Source organism: Neovison vison, chromosome 1, assembly GCF_020171115.1.
Source record: "Neovison vison isolate M4711 chromosome 1, ASM_NN_V1, whole genome shotgun sequence".
Taxonomy (NCBI): Eukaryota; Metazoa; Chordata; class Mammalia; order Carnivora; family Mustelidae; genus Neogale; species Neogale vison.
Window position 1 is genome coordinate 85,012,671 of NC_058091.1, and position 17,509 is coordinate 85,030,179.

The 17,509-nt window shown below is 55.1% G+C and overlaps 1 protein-coding gene across 2 annotated transcripts in view; it reads right to left on the reverse strand.

The window, feature by feature from the left end:
• Window positions 1–422: 422 nt before the first annotated feature.
• The window catches only part of BTBD9 (BTB domain containing 9), a 416,829-nt gene continuing 399,742 nt past the window's right edge, over window positions 423–17,509 (reverse strand). For both annotated transcript variants that reach the window (XM_044250380.1, XM_044250388.1), the window contains exon 11: window positions 423–3,909. In XM_044250380.1, coding sequence (XP_044106315.1) covers window positions 3,712–3,909 — 198 coding nt within the window. In that variant the 3' untranslated portion in view covers window positions 423–3,711. The remainder of the gene's footprint in view (window positions 3,910–17,509) is intronic.

The following is a 17,509-nucleotide window of genomic DNA, read 5'->3' on the forward strand; positions in this document are numbered from 1 at the left end:
ACATTTCATTTTCTTTCCCTCTTTTGACACCATTCTAACTTGTCTAAAGGAAGGTTCTTCATTGAAGCCCGCAATGGGGTTCGCTCCCTCTCTTTTTTCCCAAGTGACGCTCGGCACACAGGATGCTCTGCTTTCTATTGCAGATTATACCTTCTTTTTCTTTTGAGTCTCTAGAAAGAATAAGTGATTACAATTTTGTTATCTTCTAAAAAAAAAAAAAGAGGTGAAGTTGACTGGGTTGGAGCCATTTGCACAGCAATTTGACAGTTGGGGCGACAGCATAACTACTGAGCAATTTCTGCACAATTCAAAAAAAATTTTTTTGGGGGCCAAGGAATCAGTCTAACAAACACATCCCACTCTTGCTGAAAATAATTTCTTTTCCTAACTCTTCTAGGAATAAAACAGTTTTAATGTATTTGTCAGGAACCAACACTTCATTTAATAAGATTAAAAAGTGACAATTTAAAGAGCAGTTGAGAAGAGCCCCACGTCCGTCACAGGCTCGTGGTTCTAACGGAAGTCGGAAGTGAAACAGGAAGAAGCACTGAGAATATGGGAAACAAGTGTGGGCGTGTGGCGTGCCTGTCATACTATTACCCTGCTTCAGATCGGCGGTGCTGGATCGGACGAGCAGGCCGCCAGTGGACGCAGTGGACGCAGGCCCCACCTGCGGTGCCCAGTATCACCCCAGGCGGCCCTCCCAGCAGCTGTCAGGAGGCAAAGGCTATCCCCCAAAGCCCCAGAGCAGTGGATTCTTACTCTCCCCAAATCATGGCCTAAAGGAAAGGGCAGGGGGTCCGGTCATGTTCTGTTTCCCGACCTGAATGGTGGTTGCAAGGGTGTTGTTTCACAGTAACTGAGAAGCATCACAATAATGGGCCAGAGGCCACCAGCACCTAGCTATCGGTCCCCCGGAGGGCCAGGCTTCCCCTGACCTCTCCTCAGACCACGCAGTCTGTACCCGCATAGGACAGGGGCCCTCATGTGCCCCGGCCCCGCGTGACTCGGCTGTGACTCCTTCCTCACACTTCACAGGGGAACAGCATCCACCCAACACTGGGTCGAGGACCCTGCAGGCATCCGGGACCCCTCCCGGCTGTGGGCCGGCCTGTCTTACCTGCACTCCCATTTAGCTCTGTTGGTCTTTTCAAGTGTGGGGGCCATTTTGGTCTAGCTGGGGCCCCACAGTTTGACTGGGGTCTGCAGAAAGAGCCCCCCACCTCCCCTGCTTCCCAAATTAAAAGGCCCATCACGAAAGGCAGAACCCACTGGCCTGATAACAGGGTAGACCAGAGCAGCCTCTCGGAGCTTCCTTGGTGTCTGCCTGGGATCTAGAGTGGGCCTCTATGCAAGTGAGGCCTCCCGCCAGGCCCAGGAGACGCAAGTGCGGGGACCTGATGGCCACAGCTGTGGGGTGGGAAGGAGGCCGTGTCCCTGTCCTCCCTGCTGCCGCAGGCCAGTGCCACCACCTCATCCTCCCCTTCCTTTCCTTATCTGACAAACTCCCATCCCCTGAGACAGCCCTCAGGGCAAGTATGTGCAAGGAGAGCCGAGGGAAGGGATCCGCAGGGGAGGGGAAGAGGCAGCCAGCTGCTGGCTGGGAGGCACCCACATGTGGGTCGGGTGCAGAAGCTTCTCGGCCTGTGCCTCTTCGATGTGACACGGGGCTGCCAGACCTGGCCTGGTGGCGTGTGCGGTGGGCCCGTGGGACCAACGGTCTGGAGGTAGAGGATTCGAACTTTCCAGGTCCTCAACCAGCCCACTCACCTCTTCCCAGGTCAGCGGTGCCAGCCAAGCCCAGGGACTCATCTCTGGACAGGTGACCTCAAAGTTTAAAAAGAAACCCTTGAATGGAGACTTTCCAGGCGTCTGAACTCTGCACTCGCTGGTTTCTCGGCTCCTTCTGTTCCCTGCCGGGTAATGACCGTGCTGTGTAGGGAAGTGCCGAGTAGACAGGAATTCTTCCTTCTAATTGGTGACCGCGTCCTGGATGCTGACAACGGCAGTGGCCAAGTCATACAGCGCGGCCACCCATGGCGAGCGAGCGGCACTGCCATCTGTCATGGGAGCCTCCCGTCTCCTGTGAGATGCCTGGCACCCCTCAGGGGTTCCAGTTGCTCCACACAGTGGGGTAGGGGTGAGATGAGTGAGCTGAGCTGATGGGCGGTGCTGTGGCTCCTCTCCCCGCACCTCCCTTCCCAACTATCTCCTTCTGCTCCTGTTCAAACAGAAGGCCCACCTTCCGGCTTAATCCTGTAGTTTGATGCCCCGCTGCTGTTGCCATAGTGAGAGATCACTCAAGACCAAGCTACACTGGGGAGAGCATTTACTTAGAGGGGCTCTGTGTCCACCCGCAACCAGTGAGTGTAAGACCCCAAAAGGAACCCCCTGTAAGCCCACCCTCCTCCAAGTGGGGGTCACAGGGTGTGCAGAGGACCTGGGCCTGCGTCTGGGGGGCCAGGGGACCGCGGTGCTCAGCCTGGCCGGGCTCCGGAGGTGAGTGAACCCCAGACAGCAGGCTAAGCACGTTACAAAGGGTAGTTAGCGCCGGGCTGGAAAGCACTAAGGAAGGAAGGAGAGGGAGCGCAGCCCTGCCAGGCTGCGGCAGCGATCGGCTCAATGAGGATGAGGAGAAAAGCTTCTTAGAACTACTTTTTCTTCTCAACCTTGGCCAAGTAGTCAGGTCTGCGGAGGAAACACAGTGAAGACTGAACCGCCATGACCACCCTGCAAAGCCCCAGGAGCATGCTGCTGACACTGGCCGGCACAGGGGACTACCGTCCCCGCGGGCCTGGCTAACCGGTGGTGATTCAGGGGCGGGCTCAGCCCTACCGGAAGCTGCTGCGGACTTACAGATACGTTTACAGACTCAGGAACAGGAAATTAGCAGGTGGCAAAAATAACCATTTCCTTGTCAGCCTCCCAAGCTTAAGGGCTGGGTACGTTTCAGGAATGACAGGTTAATAACTCAGGAATTCGAGTGATTATTAACTGCAGTGTCCTCGGATTGATTTGCTCATTGTGTATTTTTTTGAACTTCCTCAGAGGATTTTCCTTGTCAGCCTCGGTGCCATGATGAGCTGCATCTGTGCCTCATTCAGGAGCTGTGCACAGCCTTTCTCCGCTCCACCCCAGGCCTAACCGTTCAAAACTAAGGAAGGAAAATTACAGCGTCAAAGGGGAATAAAACAAATGATTTGCTGTTTGAGCATTTCAAAAAGATCTGGAACACCTATGATTCAGCAAATGGACAATAACTAAAAGAAAGAAAAAATCATTTAGTTGCCAGGGCAATGTGTTCCAGAAAAGTAAACACTCTATGGAAACCCACTTCCTAAAGGGTGCCTGGAGGTAATAAAGGCCTGATGGGTTCTCCCGAGCGTGGTGCCGTCGCAGCATTCCGACACCGGCCCGTCCACCGCGGCCTCTTTGCCCGGGTTAGATTAGAGAGGTAGGGTGTTAATGGTGGACTTGATGAAGATTGAAGACCCATTTTCTCCCCCTGGAGACCAGCCTGATTTGACAAATTGAGAACAACGTGGCCCCTTTCTGTCCTTGGGAGAAAGCCTGTCCTGTGTCCGTTTTGCCAGCGCCGTCTGCTCCTCCCAGGAGGGGAGAGGGGCTGGCGGCGGAGATCCCTCCCGGGAGGATGCCAGTCCTGGCCCCTGCCCTCGGGGCCCACCGCATGCCTCCATGTCCGCGCCTCCTTTATTGGTGCTGCCGGTTGGGCGAGCGAGAGGCAGAGCCCGGGCTAGAAGGCAGGGAGCTGCCCCCTGGGGCCTGCAGGGCGTGGGGGTCGAGCTGCGGACCCGCCAGGCTGGGCTCCCCAGGCCCTGACTCCTCGCTGCTTTCCTCCTTCTGGCTGCTCTGCTGCTCCGGACACTCAAAGTGGACGCAGTGGAACACCTGGCAGGAGAGAGCAAAGGCCTCGTGAGCACGGCAGGTGTTGCACCCGGGAGGCGGCCACGGGGCAGCGACCAGGAGCTGGGACACTGCTCTCGGTCGGTTGGGACAGAAGTAAAGGGCTGATGGGCTATAGTTACAGGCAGTATGGCATGGTTTCCCGTACAGTGTCCTCACTGCTGGGGTCCCCTGGGGGCCCAGTCGGTGAAGCGTCTGACTTCGGCTCAGGTCACAGTCCCAGAGTCCTGGGATCAAGCCCCACTCTGCTTGCAGCTTTGCCTACTTGTGCGCTCTCTCTCTCTGTCAAGTAAATAAATAAAATCTTTCTTTTAAATGTTCTCACTGGATGATTCCATTCCGGGCTACTCTCGTCCCCCAAGCTCTTCCTTTTGAATGAGTGGATGGATGAACCCTGCTTTTGGCAGTTGGGTTGACAGCCAACAGGGTGGCTGCGGGGCAGTGGCACAGCTCTGCTGAACCCCTGCGCCACGCTCCCCGTGGGTGAGCCGCGCGGTACATGACTGATGGGTCAATAAAGCTGATATTAAAAAATAAGCAGCCAGCAGGGCGTCACCCCAGGAGAGGACCAGGCTTGTCTCCAAGGGCCCAAGGGCTTGTCTCTCTGCCCCAACGGGGCCCTCGGGAAGGGAACTGTGCACCCTGACGTGGGTCGACGCACCGCTGGCGCGGGACAGCCAGTCGCCCTCTGGAGCGGCGAAGCACGGCCACAGCCGGGGAGTCCCTGGGCTGGCGCCTGGGCTCCTTGCTCAGGGCTGGGCCGGCGCCAGTGTGGATGGGGCACAGTTCAGCCGCTAGGGGAGGCACCATGTGAGTGTGTGTGGGTGTGAGCCTGAAATGCCTGGCAGTGTGCAGGTCTCCACTGGTGTCAAGGGACAGCCAGACGCTCAGCCAGAGCTGGGCCTTTAGGGAAGTGGGCCTGCCCTCCCGGGCAGAAATTCCTTTCTCCACCAACACCCAGACCCTTCTGGGGTTGCAGCTCCCCAGAGCCTGACCTGACCCTCCTCGGCAGTGGTGGTCTTTGGTGTGGCGCTGGCCAAGCCACTTTCTGAGGAGCATGGTGGCAGTTTTAGGGGAATCCATTTCCAGATCCTCAGTGCCTGCACATGCTCAGACTGCCCGAGAACGTGAATGAATTCACAACCACCCTGCTACCCTCACTGGAGGGAAGCTGGGCCCTGAGCCGCCTCAGCATTGGGCCTGTGAGGGCACAGCTCTGCCCAGGGAGGTGTTCTGAATTCAGAAGTGAGGTATACTCATGACTCATGTGATTTTTTAAACATAATTGAGATTTCTTCCAGAATTAAAACATCTTCAAGATATGCTGGCTAAAACTCATGAGTGAAGGTTTTGCATGACTTTCGGATTTAGTGTGCCTTATTCAGTAAGTGGGTTAAAATCTATTTTAGTGAATCATGTCATCAAATATTTATTCCTAATAATTGGTTCCTCATTTTCCATCTTATAAAAATGTGTATTTTTTACCTCATATTTATAAAAATAATTGTATTTCAACTTCATATTTTCTTTTCAACCTTAAATATTCAGTGGGTTACTTATACTTTTCTTCCCAAGTTCTTCCAGGGGAGAAGCAAACAAAATGCTTGAAGGCCACTGCTGCTGCCCTTGGGAGACTCTAAGCTCTCAAGGGAGTGCTTTTTAAAGTGAATAGGCATGGCTTGGAGGAAGAGAGGGGCATTTTGGGGTTAGAAGTGTTCCAGGCAAGGAGAATAACTCAGATGATGACTTTAGGAGGAAAGGGCCAGGGTGTCCGAGGGAAAGATCTGGCTCCACGGGGCTGGCGAGGTCTCTGCTGAAGAACATCCCAGAATCTGCTCATCGTGTGAACACAGACTGGGCACTTCTCACGGGGCTGGGCCTGTACGTCAGCTCCAACAAAGACTCTGGCCTCAAAAGTGCACATGCCGCTGACAGGTTGTGGGATGTGTGATTCATGCGGGCAGGGCCACCCGCAGGTGGAGGGCGGTGTGGTCAGCTCCAGGCCAACCGTACTGTCCTCAACGATGGGGGAGAGCTTTGGGCAGGAGGTCACAGAGGCCAAGAGGAGGAGCTATAGTCCATGGGGTGACTCAGGAGAAACACCTATCAACCTTGACTACTTGTTAGAGGTGAAGTTCAGCAAAGTGGGACAACTCTGGGATGAGCTGGCCCAAGAGGCTGGAGCCCAGGCAGCTGGGGGGCAGCGGGGTTGGGGTGCAGGAAGGGCCGCACAGGCTCACGGGGGAAAGTGAGGGCTGTGAGGATGGGCCTGGCAGTGGTGGATCCCAGCAAGAGGCAGGGGCAGTGATCGGGAGGCTGGAAGGCTCAGCTGGAAGGGGGTTTAGGGGTGAGTTGCATTTCCCGAGGGGCCTGATGGTGCCAGAGAGTCTTAAACGAACTGGTGTGCTGGGCTGCTGATGGGACAGTGGCGGGGGGACCGTCGGGGCAGAAACCCAGCCGCTGGACTACAGCCTCCTGGACGGACAGCTGATACTGCGCTGGCTCTCTGACAGCTGATCGGGCACTACCTGATCCTAGGCTTTCTCCCTTTTGTCTCCAGGCTTCCGCTAAAGAAGTGAGACGGGGAAAGTGGTACCGCTCTCAGTGAACTTGGTTTGTAGTGGTATCTGCACTGGCTGGTGGGACCCCGGAGCCTGCGTGGACAGGCCATGTGGCCCAGGGGCATGGCACCTTCTGGCCCGTGAGGGTGGGACACACCAACTAAGGGCGTCCAGCACTTCCAGGAAAACAGCCATCCCCCTGCCTGGCTCCCTTTATTCTGCGGGCCTGCTGGCAGGACAGGAGCTGCTCAGCTTTAAATCTGCCAGCGTGTGGTGAGTCTGCTCCTGGATAAGGGCCTGTCTGTAGTGCTAAAGGCCCTGGTAGCCTGGGAGTGGGCAGAACGCAGAGCAGGACTGGTAGGCACCTGCCCCTCTCCCTGAGGGAAGCGGCGCAGCTGGAGGAGGGGTTAGGGTGTGGGGCACAAAGAGTTTCCCTCCTTCATCCCAGGGGCTCTGTGGCCTCCACGGCTTGAGCATGTGCACCATGCCCCCCCCCACACACACGTGTGCACACACACACAACCTTCTACTGTAGAATCAGGCTCACAGAGGAGAAGACAAATGTGATGGCAGCTGTGAGATTGTAGTTAAAATACAAATTCTGTGCTCACCTTCCTGCATCACTATTTTCCCCCATTCCTACTTCAATTCACTTTTCTACCGCTGTTTGAAATGTCACGTCTCAAACTCTAATATGAAGACTAATGGAGGCCATGGGTCCTCGGGTCTGTCCTGTGCATTTTGGCAGAGCCAGGTTCTCTTAGAGGCAGTGGATTTTTCTCCTTGAAGCTTAGGCCGGCCCTGTTCTTGCCACGGTACTTCCTGGGGTCCTTGAGGTGCCAAGTCACCCCCATCCTCCTTCCTTTTCCTTTCTTCCCCTCCTCTCTGTTGGAGCACCATCTCCCGTTTGGGTCCGTCTGCAGGTGCTAACCTGGCAAGAGCCCAACGGGAGGGCCTTTTGTGATTCTGAACTGTCCAGGCCATCAGCTGTGACCTGTGCCATGAAGGGCAAACCTGAACATCTTCTACGTGGCAGCTATTAACCTCTTCTCCAAGTTTAACATTCTTTAAGCTCTTCTAGTGACAAGAGCATCCTTTGGCAGGTTAGTGATGGTCTGTTTGGCCTTAGGAGCACTCCTCTTTCTAAGTGTGGGTGGGGCTGCTGAGGGCACACTGGGCGCCCCCTCCAGAACACACCTCCGCTGCCTGGAATCCCACCCACACGTTCTCGCAAGCCTCTCCCTGGAGCTTCTCCTACGTAAGCCAAATGACATCCTGTTCTCTCTCAGTCCAGTCCGGTCACACTCTGTCCCCAGAGCCCGCGTCTCACCTACTGGAAGGGAACTGTGTGCACGCTGCACTTACTGCACCTTCCCCTTTTCTGACCCTGAGTCCTTAACCCTGCACCATCACACCCTCTGACCTGTAGCCCGTTCTCTTGGCCCAAAGCTCTCCGGAGGCTATTCCGCAGGCTTGATGCTGACCCATGCACTGACTGACGAACTTTCCTCCACATGGAAGGGGTTTTCCCTCCCTGTGTGCCTGAGAGCTTTTCAGTCCGGGCAAGATCTTGCCTCACAGGCCCTGTGAGGCTTCAGGCCTCCCGCCCCAGGGCCTGGCCCGCTCCTGTCTCTGTCCTTCCATCTCAGCAACCCTGGGGCTCAAGGACCAAGGCTTGGTTGTCCTTTCTCCCACACAGGCCTTGCACGGGAATAAACACATCCGTGTTTCAACTCTAGATTGAAAAATAAACTTAGAAAGCCTCTCTCTGGGGCCACACACTATCGGCTGGCCATTTGGAGTATGCCTCTCATCTTAGAAACCATCCCATCAGCGTCCCTAGCCTGGGGGGCAGGGCCTCTGCTCCACATGGTGCTGGGAGAGCCCATGGGCACCTAAGAAATGTTCGCTGGCCTGCCTCCTGCTGCCCTCCTGCTGCTGCCATTCCCACTTCCAGCCTTCACATCTCTCTTCTCTAACTTGGGTGATGTGAACTGCACAACCATCTATAGCCCATTTAACTAACCGGTTTTTTAGAGTAACAATGCAAATGGCTGTTGTCCCCCACATGCCTCGCAACAGTGACAGCAATCTCCATGGGCCATTTTCATGTTCTGCCATGGCTATTCCTTCTCCAGAGATCCTAGCCACTGCTCCCCTGCCATCAGTGGCTGGCCCTTCCAACCAAGTTAGGGCAGACAGGAGGCCATGGACGTCCAGCTGCTGGCTGCCTGGCCACGTCACCCTGTAGCCCCGGGATGGGTGTGCATGGGACCAGACGGGAGGGACAGGGCTACCTCCATGCTAAGCTTCAGTCTGGGACCCAAGGGTGTCCCTGAAGGACCAATGAACTTCAGTGTGGGTTCCCTAAGCATCTCCAGAGAGCCAAGCAGGCTCTGCCAGATTCAAAGGCAACATACAGGAAACAGTTAATTTTAGTAAGTCACAAACTGTGTGCTGACGGTTCTAAGAGAAAAAGGGTGTGTTACAAATGGGAATACAGGTCGGGGCTGGAGTCAACGAAGAGGTCAAATGTGTAGTGGGAGTTAGAATGAGCAGGCAGAGGGCAGGCAGAAGTGGGGATCAGAAGGGTGCCTCTGGGTACCAGGCATAGAGGGCAGAGCGGGTCCTACATGTATGGTAGGAGTGGCTGAAGGAAGCAGGTGACTGGGGTGTGGAGGTCAGGAGGTCTGAGCACATTCATGCATTCACTCCACAACATGTACGAGGCGCCTCCTGCATGCCCACCACGTGGCTCCTGGTTCCTCAGAGGGGCACCATCCGGTAGGGACAGCAGAGACACTGTGGATGAGCAAGGGTCTCTGGGCCTACAGGGAGCCCTGAGGGCACAGAGGAGTGCCCAGCCAGCTGGGGGTGGGTAGTTGGGGGGGGTAGGGAATGGATGCTTCCTGGGGGAGGAGATGCCTGAGCTGAGTAGGGAAGCTTGAGGCGGCCAAGCAGGAAAGGCCAGAGGAGAGAGCCCTAGACGCAGCAGGAGAGGGGAGGCCCTTGGAGCTCTCCAGCGGAGGGTGATGAGGGAGAGAGCAGGAGGGTATGGGTGGGGGGCCGTGGGGGGCATGGCTTGGGGCAGCACTCTGAGGGGCTGGCCAGACCTGGGCAGGAGGCTAGAGGCTCCAGACAGAGGCAGCTCTTTAAAAATGACTCAATTAAAACTATTACAAAAGGAATACAAATAATAAAAACTGCTTAAAAGGGGGTAAAGTGTCTAAAGGAAGAAGATAGGGACAAGAAACCCTTAAATCCTAAAACCCCCTGAGGTAGACTTCAGTGATTTGGGATAAACAGGAAAGAGTCATTTTTAAAGGGAAGAATAACCCAAATTGAGAAGAAACATGGTGAGACAGACACAGGAGAGAAAAGGGTCAGAAGTGATTGGAAAGATTCTCTGGAAGGAGAGAGGGCAGCTGGCCATGCTACAGAAGAGGGCAGCAGCGGGGTCTCGGGGGCCGGGGGGGGCGGAGCTCCAGGCTCAGCCAGCCTCCGAGGGCCTGTCCTTGCCCTCAGATCCTCTCCCGGTTTTTGTTTTTTAAACTTCAAGCGCCCCACGGACCACAAACACTGACCAGGTGCTGAGCAGGGGAGATGGGGCACAGGGGCGCCCCTGCTGGTATGAGTTTACTTCTCCGCAGAGGAGGCAAGGGCAGTGCGCCCAAGGTCCCGGGAGTGAGTGGTGGGATTCAACCTCAAGGGCCGAGCAGCTCCTAAGCCTGCTCCCCTTTCTGGAGAACAGTGTGCTGGCCCTGAACCCAACATAGCACAAGGCCAACGGCCAGCCAGGCCCCGGGCCCGGGTGCCTCCCCACCATCACCTCGCACAGGCCTGGGAACCTGGGCACCCAGAGAGGGGCCCGACTCTTCTTGGGAGCAGGGGTGGAGAGTGAGCCTGTTGTGGGGAAACTGGCTCCTTCCCTGATGCGGCCTCGCACCCTCTGCTGAAGTGCCCAAGGCAAGAGAGGCTGCAGGGCCTCTGCTCTGTTCGCGGGGAGACCAGGGGAGACCGGGGAGACCAGGGGAGACCAGGGGAGACCGGGGAGACCAGGGGAGACCAGGGGAGACCGGGGGAGACTGGGGGTCCAGGCTGCCCTCCGGAGTGGACACCCTGCAGGCTGTGCCCTCAAGCTCCTCTGCCTCCCTCTAGAGTGAACAGCCAGGTCCTGGGTTTCTCTTTGCTCAGAAGCTCCTGTCATTCCATTGCTTTCCCACGAACCTTCCCAAGACTGCAATACCCCTCGGAAAGGATGTGACCAAAAGCGAATGAGGCATACAGGGCAGAGTCACACTCCTGATTTATGCAAAACCATTACCGCGGCCACCACATCATTTTCCGGGCCCCTTTTCGGCAATCATGTATCCCATTAGCCTGTTTGATTGCCGCTGCTCACAAAGGGGCACCTTCGCTGAACCAGCTTCAACGGCCGCTGGATCTATCCCCCGAGAGGAGCTGGCTAATTTGGAAGGTAGTCGTGTGTACGAGTCCGACCCAGCCTGAGTCACTATCCGGGTGTCCTTTTTTGTAGCTGCTGTTTATTATCACTTTGCCTTTCCTCTCCGGGAGCCATAATTCTCGACATGTTTGAGAGAGTCTGGGGCGTTCCTGTCTCCAGGAGCCACCTGGAAAGGATGCGCACAGACGCGCGGGCCTCTGCTCAGGGCTCGGGCTAGTGGCTCGGCCAGCTGCAGGCCATGCCTTCTTTCATTACTGGGCCTCCCCAAGCACGGTGTGCACCACAGAGCTTCAAGGCCCTCAGATGCACAGAAGCCCCGTCTCGTTTTCCCAGGCTGTGCTGAGTCTGCCGTGAACTGTAGCAAAAATGGAGAAAATTTAATAAATGTTGATCCATGACTCTGCCTTGCTTTTCTGGTTTCTCCTGAGTATTTTTCCTCGACTGCTTTCATACCAGCCGATACAAATAGCATTCCTGACCCAAGCTTTCAACTTAGATTTCCAAGGTGACATATCTTGGTAAAATAGATAACCATCTCTCAGGGATATCTGCCCGCAAGTCAAGCACAAAGACGAGGCTTCTGGGCGATACCACTCTGGAGCCCGCCTGCTTCCTGGTGTCTGTGGCGGCGGCACCTGCACCCGTGCCACGGTCAGCAAGTGCTCACGGATCCCGATGCCGGTGACAATGAACATCTTTCTTACACCCATCACAGGAGCACCGCCTAGGCGTCTCTCTTGCAGGGACGTTTCACTTTTTGTTCCTTTGAAATTGAAGTCCAAGTTTCTCCAACAAAACACCCCTTTTTATAAGCAAAAGCCCTGTGTTCATCTGAACAGCCCAAAACCTGGTTTTCGGTTAAGAAAACTTTTGTTAACGGGAGACATTTCCAGATTGTGAACAATACTTTTTCAGTATTGCTTACAGGTGATATGATGCCCAAACTGTTTGGCACAACTATCTAATCCTAACAGGTACAGGAATATGATTCCTAGTGACATTGCTTAGATATGGCAAGTTCTTAAAACTTTTCAATTCTACTTTCCCATATTCGCATAGGCCAGGGCTCCCACAGATCCCTGGAACTTTATGGCTTGGAGGATTCTAGAAAAAGAGCCTTTCTAATACATTATCGCTCCAGGTAGCCCTGCAATCTCTGGTTACCATATTTTTCTGTGTGCACACTCCAGAGTTCCAGGGAGTAGAGTTTACTCTCTCATTGTCATTACTCTGGCCCTGGAGTGTTAGAGGTATCTTTTTTATTTTGGGGGAAAAAAAAAGACTAAGAAACAAAAAAAGGGGAAATGTTCCAGTTCCCAGGTAGAACCTGCCAAGGCCCCCTTCCCACTGGATGGGGCATCAAGAAGCCTGCCTGTGCCCCCTCAGGTTGGAAGCCAGCACATGGAGCCCCAGCTGCCCATGTCCTAGACTTGCCCATAGCTATGGGCCGGCCGTTCTCCAAGGTCATGGGGATTACAGCCTGGTGCAATCTTCCACTCTCCTGCATTCCTCAGATGCAAGTTGTCATAGGGGGTTCCCGATAGCTTATTTCTCTCAGAACCCTGCACTAAAGCTCTGGCCTTTGGTCTGATTTACAGAGGGGCTACGCTGCGGGGGACAGGGCTGGGTACAGGGACACGAAGATACTAGGACACCATCTCCATCCTCAAGAAGTGCCATGTAGTGAGGGACCCGGGCAATGGCTCCGCAAACTCACAAGTGCCAGCCAGGCTGACCTGTCCGTGCCAACGCCCTACTGTTCCTGTGCTTGTCTTGTGTCTGGCCCACTCCCAATCCTGCCCTCTGCCTTGCATACACCCCACAGGGCATCTGGGTGCTATTGGAAGCCCGGTTTGCACTGGTAATTTCTCCTCCTGAGCACGTTTGATTTCGGAACCTCCCTTCCCCATCACTGCTATGTGACATCCCCTGGAGGGCCAGGGTCCCCCTCCCTGGTAGAAGGGGCAGCCTGAGGTCAGGAGCTCTTTGAGGGAGAGGCTCACTGGTCCATTTGCTCTGTCATCTCTTGGAGTCTCTGCCTCAGGGATGTTTGCTTCAGGCCTCGTGCTGACTGCGCAGGAATTCGGGCCTAGAGAGCCAGCCTATGGCTGCGTTGGGGGCCCCCTGCCTTTGGGGGCTTAGAGCACAGCCTCCAGAAGACCTCAGGGCAGCCAGGGAGGGTGCGATCAGACCTGGTGGGGGTGTCTGGAAAATAATTACCACCAGGCCAGGAAGGAGTTTTTTTGTTTGTTTGTTTAAAACAACAACAAAAAGTCCCTTTCCTTGTTTTTGTGTTTTTTTTCTTCACTTGAGCCACATGTTGCTATGGGAACAAGGATGGCACTGGGACCCACAGACACTCACTGGCCTGACAGATGCCTGTAAATAAATTCTGCCTCACTTTGGGCTCCGCGCTGAGTGGTCCTGGAGGGCAGCTCGAGCAGCCACTTGCAGACTCTCGGTCCTGCTGCTGCAGGCTTGTGCAGACCCTCTGGTGGCCACCCTCGCACCGCACGTCCCCTGCACGAGTGCGGAGGAGCCTGCCACCGCCCCCCATCTCATCCATGTCTCTCCAGTCCCAAGGGCCAGACTCCTGTGGTCCATTTTATAGATGAGGAAGCCTCCTCCTCAGGCCCGGCCCCTGCACTGGTCTGCATCCGCTGGGTTGTTGGGCTCTAGTTTGGACGGCTCGCTCTTCACCTGGCTGACGCCACCAGCTCTAAGCCGGGCCCTGCCTTCGTTTTTCTCCCAGATCTGGAGAGGCCTGGTGCCTTAAGTGTGCCCACAGGAGTCATGTGCTTACCACATCTGACTGTGCTGGGCAGAGCTGGGCTCATTTCTAGAGCTCTACTATTACTTAGTGTGTCCTTTTGGGAGACAGTGCAGTCTGGATTTTCAGAGACCAACTGCGGGGATTCAAATCCTGACTGGCACTCGCCAGCAGGGTGACCTTGGGCAAAATACTTAACATTGCTCAGCTCTAGCTTCCTCATCATATTTTCCTTTTTGCTTAGGACATTTTTACTGGGGAAACCACGCCCTAAAGAATGCATGAAATGTAAATGCGCAGCTTGCTGAATAATTACAGGGTGAACGCTATGTAGACTCCACCAGGGGCAACAACCCAGGAACACTGCTGGTGTCCCTCGGTCCCTCCACGAGGACGGCCCTTCCTGACCCGATCCTCCCCACCCCAAGGAAACCACAGTTCTGGCTTTAATAATAATTATTCCTTCGCTTTTTTTTTTTTTTTTAAAGAACAGTTTCACCACCCGTGTCCACATCCTTGTATATGACAGCTTACTTTCGCCTGTTTTTGACGTTATATGAATATAATCCTACTCTCTGTACTCTTCTGTGCCTGGCTTCTTTGCTTCGACATGCTGTGATTGGATGACAGTGTGGATGACGGCCCAGCGATGCTTGGCTTTTCCATTCTCCCCGGACGGATGACTGGGAGGTGTCCTGCTTGGGTCTCGTAGGAACAGTGCTGCTAGGAGTGTCTTCACTCTTGTACCCGGAGCACGTGTGAGAGCTTCTTTAAAGAATACCCACAGGCGTCATATGCTTCGTCTTAGGGTAGGTGCGCACATGTCTGACCTTAGATCTTACCAGACTCCTCTCTCCGGCAATGACCGCAGTTTATACTCCCGCAGTGCTAGAGGCGAAGGGCTGTCTGTCATCCTTAAAAAGTGGGCGAGAGTAGATTCTCCTTCACATCTGCCGAGTGGACAGTGTAATTAGCTGCAGTACTGAGCACAGTAACTGCTCAGTAAATTCGAGCTGCTACTATAATTTGCAGTAAGAACAATCGTTACTATGAGGGTCTTCAAATGGGACCTGCGGAGGCATGTGGCATATTTGCCCTTCCACGTACAAAAGTGTCTGCTTTCTGCAGCTCTTCAGGGTGGCTGCAGGATGTCTTCCTCTGGAGTGAAAGAGGCTCTTGATGGGGAGAAGCGGGAGCACTAAGTCCTTGCCCTTGGTGGCTGAGGATGCACAAGGGAGGGATGGATGGACAGACCGAACGGTTCCTTCACTCCCTCAGCTGACAGGCTCTCCATACATACGTGCACGGGGCCCACGCAAGGTGCCTGGACATACAGTTAATACGACACAGCCTCTGTCCTCAGCTACACACACCTGGTAAGTAGAAAGGAACCCTGAGAGCGACCGACAGGCAGCCCGGCCACTCCCTCTGCAGCTCTGCTTACTGACTTGGCAGAGGCTCTCAAGTTCCACTGTCCCCAGTTCTTGAGAACGGGACCACAGTCCTTCTAGATTGCAGACAGCTCGTTTTTCCCACAGTCCTTTTGTTCTCCCCAGGGGCTGTCTGTGTCCCTGAGCTCTGTGTACTGAAAATTCATTCCAGAACTTGCTCTCAAACCCATGCATCCAGGAAAGCCATTAAAAAAAAACAAACAAAAAAACCCCAAACAGGTGTAACTTCTGTTCCTTTAATCCACGAACTGCTTTTCAGAGGTCCCTCCCTGGACGGATCCTGTTTGGACCCATCTGATCTCCGGGGATGGCGGTGTGAGGCTCTGCTACGATCATTACTGGAATGAAAACAAAGGGGCCTGTTCGGGGTGCGCATCCCAGCTGGCACCGCTCGGCTGCAGTCACCGGAGCGGCAGCTTCGGGTTGGCCAAGACGCATGGGGTACTGTCCATGGGCCCCGGTTCTACCCCTTGTCGGACAAGAGAGGCTTGGAGAGAGGAGCACCGTTTGCCTCCAGGGCACTCAGAGCTGCGGTGGGCCACCGCACTGGCACCAGCACGCCATCGCCGGCCGGGCACCGGGACCAGCGCAACGCGCCCGAGGAAGCAGCCGAGGAGGACCTTGCTGGCTGCCGGCCCCGGGGACAGTCGGACAAATGGAAGCAACCAAGGGGAGCAGGACGAGAGGGCGGCTGTGCTGAAAGACACGTGTCTGCCATCTAGTGCTAAGCGTGACAGGGGGACAAAGGAGACCCTGCGAGCACGCAGAAGACATGCAAGAGGGGCGTCCAAGGGTCAAGGAGAGGAGCCCAAGCCATGTGAGAGGCGCGCCCGGCACAGGGGAGACTGCAGAGCGGAGGATGACAAAGCACACGCTGTGGGGAACGAAAGGAAAACGTTCTCGGGAGCGAAGATAAATGGCGAGGGTGATGCCAAGTACACGAGGGCAGGAGGTCACTGGAGGAAGTGGAGGAGGCTGTGAGGTACGCATTAGGGAAATTTATGGACAGGAGTTGTAAATGCAGCTAAAAAATTAAATGAATTCCTCGCTGCGGCGCTCACAAAGGAAGATGAGAGACAGATGCCGGCAGCAGACAGACACTTCCCAGAGGACAGGGATGAAATGCTGCAGGAAATCAGAAGCGTGCCAAAACAGGTGATCAAGAAATCTGAAGCTCTGCGGTGGCTGACGCTGCTGTCACCCGAGAGCCCCATGGCAGGGAGGCCTGGAGACCAGCACGTGGCTGACCGCAGGGGGGCCTCGCACACAGGAAGGCCTGGCCGCAGGGGCAGGACACACACGTCTACACTGGGCAAGGAATCCCAGGCTGGTTTAGCCTGGGGGGAGGCGGGGTTCTGCTAGTCCGGCAGCAGGAGGGATGTGGATGTCGGGGTGGTTTCCAGCCCCACAGCAGCCGGAAGCCCCCGTCCCAGGGACACACTGCGTTGGCACTTGCCACGCTCTGCCCAAACGGCCCAACCACCACCCCCTGGAATGCTCCTCAAGTCACAGGCACCTCTGAGCGACGCTCCCCCTGTCATCCCTGCCTGACTTCCTCTCTGGAAGGGGCAGCAGCTGCAGAAAATAATCTTCTGTGGGGCGGTGGGGCAAAGGTATTCACTCACATTTCTCTTTCCATTATCCACACATGCTAAAAACCAGTCCCAGCTGCACTTCTTGAAATTTCCAAAAGCCTCTGGTAACACTCAGTCTCTAAAGGTCCTGGCTCTGACTAAAGGGAGGCCACGGACATTACCTGGCAAACAAGCAGTGACAGGCTGAGGAAACCCCGCCTCTCCCTCTACCACCCTCACCCGTGAGAAAGCAGCACCCTGACTCTAATATTCTGATTGACGGCGGGGTTCTGGCTTCTATGGGACTAGGGATGGGGCTTGTCCGGACCCCCGGCCACTTCCATTTCCTGACTGTGCCCCCAGCCTCCTTTCCCTGGCTGTCTGGGCCATCTGAGCTCTCCCCTGGGGCGGCCTTCCCCAGAAGTCCTGCTGGACCAACCTCAGTCACTCCTGTTCCCTTAGTGCAGCCTGCTCTCTCTCACGTCTGAACGTCACCACACTGATGTATACACATTCCCACTGTTCTCTAAGACAGGTGATGCTGTGTCCACAACGATGCCCCAGAAAGTGGCACACTGGAGAAAAGAATGCTGTCTTTGAGAGTCCGCTGCATTCTTGATTCCCAGGGAGACTCAGCACTTTTGTGCCTTCTTATGTGCTCTGAGAAAGACAGTATGTGGGTCCTGCCTTTTGATCCCGCTCTTTATTTATTTTATGACTTAAGAGGTTCCCCAGTTGGCAATACCACACTGAGGATCGTGAGC